General features: G+C 44.1%; 1 protein-coding gene across 2 annotated transcripts in view; it reads left to right on the top strand.

Annotated features, from left to right (window-relative positions):
• Window positions 1-8,416, top strand: part of COX14 (cytochrome c oxidase assembly factor COX14) — a 34,413-nt gene extending 25,997 nt beyond the window's left edge. For both annotated transcript variants that reach the window (XM_078689121.1, XM_078689122.1), the window contains exon 2: window positions 7,617-8,416. In XM_078689121.1, the coding sequence (XP_078545247.1) occupies window positions 7,626-7,802 (177 nt within the window). In that variant the 5' untranslated portion in view covers window positions 7,617-7,625 and the 3' untranslated portion in view covers window positions 7,803-8,416. The remainder of the gene's footprint in view (window positions 1-7,616) is intronic.
• The last annotated feature ends 998 nt before the right edge of the window (window positions 8,417-9,414 follow it).

Here is a 9,414-nt window from a genome sequence, read left to right on the forward strand (position 1 = left end):
CTCTTGCACGCCAAGGCAATCAGTGTTGAATGTTTTTTGCTGAAACCTGTCAAACAAGAACCACTTGACATGGTGGAGAGATTGTAAGAGCAAACAAACACAATGGTTTGTGTCTGAATATGCCTACACTAATATGGAGTGTTTAGGCCTGGTGAAATGATGAAAAAACTAACCATGCAACAGGATGACTTTCGAATTTAAATCTGCAGAGAAGGCATGTGGTGCACTAGGCAGAAGTGATACCGGTGTATAGACTGTCTTCATGCTGCCATCCCACTGTGGGTATTTTTGTGGTCTCTATATTAGAGAAGGAGTTGACGTAAATACTAGTCTCTTACCAAGTGCAAGGTGAACATTTGAGGACTAGAACTGTGAGAACTCAGACACTGAGTCAGAATCAATAGCGCTACTGAGCTACTTAAAATTCTAATTTCTGCAGTCTACTGTAACGTGGTCCTGTGCATATGGAGGAAATAGATGGAAAGGTTTGTAATAGACATGTACACATTGCTGTGTTGCAGTATGTTAAATTTTATACAGATTGTGTCTACGTGTGTATACCACAACAAAAGGGGAGCCTCTGGGAGGTACATAGATACACAGGCAGACAAATCAGGGGAGCAAATAGAATTACCAAAAAAAGACAAAACAACATGCCTGTAAACATTTTAGTTGGCGGAGTATATCTCCCTACTTCAAAGATGCTTACAAAGTCATCAAGAAGTCTTAATGTATATATCAATTACAAATCAGTCCATCAAACATATTAATAATCATCAATACATTCATGTAAAGTTTTATCAAAAATGTTATTTATTATAATTCCGTCACATGAGGATACTTTCAATTCAGGACATTACAACAATCAAATACATATACATACAAATATTGATGTACCAAACGTTTAAGAACCATGTAGCTAAAACCCTTCGACTTGAAATTCATAACACCCATACCACTCTCACCCCACTCATTCAACAAATATTCTCTCACATCTCCACATCAACTAGTGAATAAGACAACAATAAAACAAAACCAATAATTATCACAATAAACTGATAACCAAAACAAACATAGCCAAAAGAAAGAGAAACAAAAATTTGAAAATTCAATTATTTTACATACACATATTAATCAAGTAATTCTTTTGTTATTATTTATAAGAACATTATTGATTGAAGTTACAAACATTCCATTAATCAAGTCTTGTTCTCTAAAACTGCAGCGACGTGCGTTTTGGTGAAGACCTGCAATTTTTGACACACCTTATTCAGCTTGCAAAAACAACTCTCTATAGTAGGGTTTTCAAGAGGTACATCCGATGCCAAATCTGGCTTCTAAACGTAACGTTAACAAATGAAGGCCAGCGTTCCCTCCAGCTTAAAGGTGAGTAACGAACTCAAGAACACTACTCTATCCACAGCTCCGGTATAAATCCTTAGTAGAACACAAGGCCATCCGCCCGATACTTCAGCGTGAAGAATGTGATGAAGGCGAATCAATGCCAAAAAACGCTGCTTATGCGGGCAAATACACACAGAGCCTAGATAGGTTTTAGTAAATCTGGCGCCGCACTAAAATAGTGCACCATCTGACAACTATTCCTGCGGGAGATGGATGAACTCCTCGCATGCTCGATTGTGGCAGCTGCCTCAATCAGTCGTAAAAGGTGTCCACGTGTGAAGTCAAGGATTTTCTAGAATAATGTATGGGCAATCTTCATAGACATTAAGGTGGCTCCAAGTAAGGAGGATAGATTGCATATTAACAAAGTGCCACCTAGTGCCCTTTCACCACAGTTTGATTCCTTTCTACATTTACTTGAAGAAAACAATTAAAGAAAGTTAGAATGTTGTGTTCCACTGAAAAGTTCAGAGCCCCAATCTGTGGGGAACTCCATCTGGATTCAAGACATACCATTACCTTCTCTGTGGTTCTTGGTGTCATTGTTTGGAGCATATTCTGGGGCAGAAGTTATCAAAATACAATCCAGGATATGAGGTCAGTGAGGGCGTCTTGATATATATCCATGCCATAACAGTAGTGCTGGGAAGGCGCCGGGAAAATGAACTTGTGGTAATTTTCAGGTATGAACTTAAAAACATTCATGTCTCCCCCCCCCTCCCCTAACCTGACAACAATGCCATTGGTGAACCATGAGACAAGTCATTTATAAGGTGCGCCCTCTGTGTGGCCTAGTTTTGGATCATCGCTATGGTTTATTAAATCAAACACAACTGATGCTTTTGCACAGCACACAACATGAACTCATGTATTTTACGGTGCTCTCATACGTGGTTATGAAGAAAAAGGAGGTAAAGTCAAATGCAACAATTGCCAAGAGTTACACAACTTGGTTAGTCAGGAAGCTGAGTTTGATCCCAAGATTTCTGGGTTTCACATTGTGTAGTTCAACCACTAGATGAGTATCTCTTTCCCCCCCACGTTTTACACAGAAAGTTAATGCTTTATCTTTAATTATTGGTGGATGAGATTTGAGTAAGGGTGGAAGGTAGAATTCACATTAAGGCTCGGTTTGTTGTTCACACTGTAGGAAAGTAGGATCTGCGTTTATGGTTACCACCACTTTTTGCCTGATGCTATGCTGTTTCTGACTAGTCTGACTTGGATCCTGCTAATCAGGTTCCCAGACTCTGTGCTTTCTCTCTTAATTTGGTATGGTAAGTACTTGGGTACATCCCAGATTGGACACTGGTATATCCTTATCAATACCTAGTATAAACTACTGAGGTACTTGGGGCATAGGTACACCAAGGGTACATTCATTATGCCTCCCATGGGAGACCATTTAAACTGTAACTACAGACCTGCCAATGCAGCCTTTGTAAGCTGGTGCTAGCCCCTCTTACGAAAGATATAGTTTTTCCTATATGTAAAGTCACTGCACTTAAACCTATAAGTCACCCCTAAAGCAGGCCTTTCAATCCTGAAGGCAGGGTGCTCCTTTCTAAGTGTGAGGGTGCCCCTGCATGAGCAGGACACCCCTACAACCTGCGGAGTTCATTCTCCCTGTTGTATGGCATTTTAGGATCCAAGCGAATTATCCCGATTCATGCCCTTATATAAGTACAATTCACATTGCCCTAATATAGGCATAGAAATCATACCCTTATTTAGACATAGCCCATGCAGTCCAAATACAGGCATGGCTACTTCCACCCGTACCAAAACGTCACAACGATTTCTTGGAAAATCGGCTTAAGCAGTCAGGGACATCCCCTTGCTTGAATATTGATTTGTCCAAGAACTCATGTACTTTACAACAAACTGCTATTCCCTTGGGGTTCTTTACTGACGTTCTTATGCCCGACTTTACGTCAAACTAGACACCGTAAAGGTATAAATATGCATTCACTTGCTATAGCAAGACACGGTGGTTCGGAGCAGTTCGACTATCTACTTGCCCGATGCAGCTCGCTACAGCAAGTGCCGAAGGAAGCCGACCCTCCAGCTGATGCACTGATCGAGAAGCTGTCCTTTCTCTCGCTGAGAATCCAGCTCCAGTGTTTCCAAGCTCCCCTTGCGGGGTGTTGGGAAATAGAGTCTCGAAACGAGATACCAGACCTCCTTTATTCTAAAACTAAGGTATGGAGCTAATTAGAACCTAAGAGAAATCTTGGATAGATTCTTGGCAAAGAAAACAACTTACTCCCTCCCGCGTACTAGACTTAGGTTAGGTACATTGGGGTAGGTGTATTTTAGAAACACCAGTTGAGTATTTTAGCCTGTGTATTTATGTATGTATTTTTATATGGCTTAGAAACCATACAATGCTTTTACAGTATTATTTTATAATACTATTCTCGCTGTACGCATTATTCTTTGCAGCCTGCATTACGATTGTAGCAGTTCACTTTACTTGCATAAGAAAGAAGACTGTTCAATAAAACCTTTTATTGAAAACGCCCGTCTCTCTATTTCTCTGCACCTCTGTTGAAACGAAGGATGCACGATTGACTGAGTGAAATTCTTATCTATTGTTTCCACGACTCTAGAGATACAGTTCTTATTCTTGGGAAACAAAGTTGTCATGTTTATGCAGTTGTCAGAAACTAATCCCTTCTTGTGTATTTGAGAAAGTTTCTAGTGACCTCTGAGCTAGCTGGCACTCTCACTATTAAGTTCTCTATATTCTATAGAGACCTAGTCGACCTCAGTCCTACGTCTAAACTATAGGATATAATATTCCAATGTGCAGAGCCTATTGGGAATATAGGAACTATACTACATCCCGGGTTGTAAGTGCATCAGCCATTACTATACATAGAGTGGCCATGCGTCATTAGGCGATGACCAGCTCTAAACTGGCTTTAACCATGTCATGTTTGGTATCATCATACACGGTGTGGGAGTTATGATTCTATGCACTGTAAAGCTCCTCCAGGAGGCCCTCAGTGCTACCAGTACCAGTCTTCTAGACCCGGACAGCACAACATGGCTGCTGCTGACCAGAGACACAATTCTGCGCTCCTGCTGCTGAGCCAAGCTCGGGCAGGGGAAGGCAGAACAATAGGTATCCTGTCAAAGGGAGGTGTGACCACCTCCCAGACAGGGTTTAGTTTACTGGGGCCGGGTGCGAGCGCTTGCCAGCGCCACTCAGTCTGCTGGAAGGGGAAACATTTGGTGCCCCCTTGAAAAATCCTGTTCAAACAAGCTTAGGGAGCCGTGTGCTCTTACTCTGGCGTGAAACTGGACAAAGGACATGGGAGTATTCTCCCCACTGGCTGAACCCCCCCCCCCCGAAGAAGAAAACCTGAATCGTCCCAACACTTTCCCTAGGGTACTTAAGGGCTTAGTTAAGTCCCTAGATTCGTTGTGGGACAAGATTCATTTCAAGACACCACTTCTTTGACGGTCTGGGCACTCTGGACTTCGCTGTGGGCATCAAGGCTGCAACTGGGAAGACTCCTGATCTCATTGCCCTGCTAGTCTGCTGCAACGTCCGTGCCTGTGCTCCATACAGGAACCTACCAAGACCTGTGGGCATCCAAGACACCTGAAGGAATCTCCCTTGAAGTGAAGGAGTCACTTACCTGCATCTGCAGCCACAGCAACTAAGCTGACCGGTCTGCTGATCCTGGGCTCCCACGGACTCTGAAAGGCTCAGCAACACAGGTGGTGGTTCTTCACATCCCTCAAGGCCTGCCCTGACCTCTCACCAAGTTTGAGGTCAGTATCCCTCGTCGGAGCCACAGGAACCAAACCCCTGGCACCGCGTCTACTTGCAGTTGCAAAGGCTTGTTGGCTTCCTTCCACTGAGATGTTCGTGCTCCACGTAGCCCTCACCTCCAGCATTTCCTGTGACCAAGATCTTCGTCCTCACCGCATCACTTGCGTCATGGGCCTGCATCTTTGGTGAGCTGCTCGAGGTCCTCTTGCGACTCCGGTACCTCCGGCTTGTGGTCCTCCTGAGGGTCTCCTTTGATTTCTGCGGGCTCCCCTGAATGCTCAGGCCTGCCCTGACTCCCCTGCTTGTGGTGAGTCACCTGGACCTTGCTGGTCCCGACTCTGTACCTTCTTCACTTTCCACGTTGGTAGCAGTTGCAAAGGCTTGTTGGTGCTTCCAACAGACACCGACCCTTCAACTCTCGACATCCAACATGGGACTATTTGTGCACAGCTCCTGGTCTTCCACAGCGTTGCTTGGTCCGCACAGCTGTAGTTTGAAGGTCACAGTCAGCACTACTGCAACACTCTACTTCGGTGGGCATTCGTCTTCCGGACCTCCTGGTCACTTCCAAGTGCCATAGATTCTGTCCCCTCTCCTTGCAGGTACTTCTCATCCTGAATCCACCTTTGGGTTCCACTGGACACTTTCACCTTCTCCAGCAGCGGCATCTTCCTGAAGTCCTCCATTTCGTTTGACAGCAGTTTCCGATGCCACTTCACACCTATGTACCCGGCTTCCCTGGTGTAGGTATCCTGGTTCCTAGAGTATGCACGGGTGGGGTGGCTCTCCAACCTTCTGTCTTCTATAGGGTTTCTTCAGGGTCCACTGGGCAGGGTCCTTCTTCTTAGAAATTGCACCCGCAACTTTTCCATTGACTTATATTGAGCCCCCGGTCGTGGTGCCACTCTGCACATGGCCTTCGTGGGGTTCCCGGGTACTTACCTCGGGTGGTTCCTTGGGTTCCCGGCACTTCTACGTTTTCTGGGTATAGTCTTGACTCTAGTCGTGGTTAGCATACCACTATTGTAGTATATGGTTTGCTCTCCCCTTGGTGACCACTGTGTATCTGTGCTACTTACCTATTTCTATTGCAAAGTATGGTGTGCATTGTGTATATCTCCAGCTAGGAGATACCTGTATGTGTTAGTGAGCGTCTTATAATCAATACATATTTTTATAAATACACTGTGCGGTTATTTTTCACTTAACTTATACCAATAAGATTATGCTCTGATAAAATAAGCTGCTTTACACTCCTTCTGGACTAAACCTGAAGGCTGCTCTTCACAGCTACCACTTAGAGAGCTTTAACAGTTTGTACAAGACCACTAAAATCCCCATAAGGGTCATCTGGATTGGTTCAGGGTGCCCATTTACATAAGTGTGCACCATATACCAAGCCAGCTTCTCACACACCATGTATGCTCACTTTACACCACCACGATCTTCACCATGCACGCATCAATGCAGCCCTTGGGCATGGCACAGATCACATTTATGGCCTCTGGGGAAATGTTTGCGTGTACAAGTGATCTTGGGACTCTCAGTACCCACTACTGCTGATCATTTGTGACTGGTCACAGGCCAGTGGAGTGGTGGAGACCTCCAAATTGCAGAAAATAGATTTGTGGGCTTTATTTTGGATTGAATACTCAAGCGATATAGGTACACCCTGCATTCTTCAACAGGATGTACAATGGTGACCGTATTATTGTTGTGGGGGTATCATGCCCTATCATCAGACATATGTTTCTTTCATTCATGGAGCTGTGTAAGTTGAGAGGAATTGGAAAGGAATTGGAGTGGAGAGGAAGAGAAGGAAGCACAATGACACTCAGTAAAGAGAACATCCCAAACATTATAAATTTGTCCTGGTTGTGCGGTACTCATCAGTGATGGAAAGGAAGGTCACCATGGTGGTGGCTGCATGGGTTTCCATGATAGCCACTCCTCTAAGTATTGCATTTAATGAGGCTCAGAGGAGGGAAACTACCCTTGATGAAATCCTAAACTTCTCACAAGCTACATGATGGTTCCCTATTTAGCGTGTCCATTGTAGCTGCACCCCAACAGCAACTCCTACTTTGAGGGGAAGGGGATGATGAGGGGGTTTAGAGAGAAAATGGGAATTGCAGTGATCCTGAGAGTAGGATAACGATCTGCAACCGCACCCATCAGTGATCCTTAGTATCACTGTCCTGTCGAACAAGTATTTAACAAGTACATTTATTGTGTTTAGCCTGTTATGTGGATGTACAATTGGGGCAAAGAGGGGTGTTGTGAATTAATGTATTAAGAGGCTTCCTGGTTATACTGTGACTTGGGTGGAGTTACAAGACGAGAGTTGTGTCCTGAAGGGCTTATGGAATGATCAGTGAGAAGTTTCAGTGCTGACCTGTTTATCTAGATGTCTTTTGGTTTTCAGGGAGCAGCAATGCCGTCCACGAAACGCCTGGCAGACATTGGGTACAAGGCCTTCTCCGGCTCAATGATGCTACTTACACTCTACGGCGGGTACTTGTGCAGTGTCCGTGCATACCGTTATTTCCAGCGCAGAGAAGTGCTCAAGCAGGCTGCTGAGAGCCAGACCAGTGAGATCCTGAAGGATTAGATGTGGCCTTGGCACCAACTATCCACTTAGAAGGACCATCAAACGGATGTGGCCCGGTTCATACCATCATACCATCATACCTGATGCCGCCTCAGCCCTGACGGAGCCACCTTCCCTCGGCCTTCATGTCTCATGCTGACGGGTGGTCTCTAGGTCCTGTGGAAGGCCTTTCTGGGACAATGGTGGCCTTCTTCGTAATCATAGACTGTCTTCTGGGAAAATGTTCTTAAAAATCACATGTTGTGGTCAATAAATGGGCACAGATTAGTCGGTATTTAAAATAAAGGGAGCTTCTTTGCACTGATTTAATGGAAATTTGATGAACTTGCCTCTTTCATGAAAATAATATCCACATTCATTCAAATACGCTTTACAAATAGTGTGTTAACTAAGCAGGTCCCACGTGAATGTACAGCCCTCAGCATGTTATTAAATGTCTCTTTACAAGCTTCTTCCTGGCCATCGTTGGTATAGATATAGTTTTTTTCACTTTATGTAGCAAGAACCATTACTGAGTGCCTGCATAATATCCAACCTTACCGACCTAAATACATTGATGTAGGCAGCATGGAAAAGTCTTAATTTGATGCCTTATTAAAACAAATAGAAAAGAATCTGCCTCAGATTTTTAAATCGAAGGTCCATGAAAATCTATTGCAGACACTTAAGGCGCAACTGTATTGAAATAAATAGCAAGTTCTTGTGTATGCAAAGGAATGTAACATTGGCACTGTTTCCTTGAAGGCCCAATATTCAGGCTCAATTCTGATTTGCTGGTGCATGCACATGGTTGACCCAAACTGCTGTTTTCTTGCGTGGTTTGGCCATCTTTCGAGTTCTCCTAATGTACAAATGCTTTTCTTTTCATAGTCCCTTAGGATTTTGGCCTGAACTACGTTCATACGGGTGCCACCTCACTCCATGTCGTCATGAACCATGTTTCCATTCCTAGGTTTATCTGCTACAAATCATTATGGTACAGATATTGAACCGATTTTAGAGGCGAGAGTGAAAGAAAAACAGGGTGCCAAAACCAGTGCTGATGTTTAGGCCAAGGACGGCAGACATTGTGCTTAATTGAAGAACTAAAATAAGGGAGAAGGGTAGAAGCTGGTGACTACTTTAAAATATAATAATGGGGGTAAAAACATATGGCTGTCCAGGGCGACACTTTAGTACTAGAGAACTCCTCCAAGTGTAAGTTTTGTTGGATAATCTCCACCAGTGACGTGGTATCTCGGACCCTGATGAGTGTCGCACTTACGACTTGCACATCCCGATGCATGAACAAGAAAAAAAGTGGGTAGAGATGAGGAGACCAGTCCTGGTTGGATCTGTTCAGAAGGGACATGGCCGGGCACTTCAAGCTGGACTATTCATCTCTGTAATGGCACACAGAAGATTGTAGAGGAATTGAATGTTCCCAGAGTAATAAGGGGTTAAGCTGATTGCACACATTATCATTCATTGCTCTTTGTGTTATTCATTTAAGATGCCTGTGAAAGTAGCCAAGCTGAATTGACCTATTTTGGAGACTTAACCTACTTCTGCGCAAGTGTTCTCGAATCTGCTCCTGAGGATTTGTACTACCTGGTCTGGTGATCTGTCACCC

Source organism: Lissotriton helveticus, chromosome 1_1 (assembly GCF_964261635.1).
Source record: "Lissotriton helveticus chromosome 1_1, aLisHel1.1, whole genome shotgun sequence".
Classification (NCBI taxonomy): domain Eukaryota; kingdom Metazoa; phylum Chordata; class Amphibia; order Caudata; family Salamandridae; genus Lissotriton; species Lissotriton helveticus.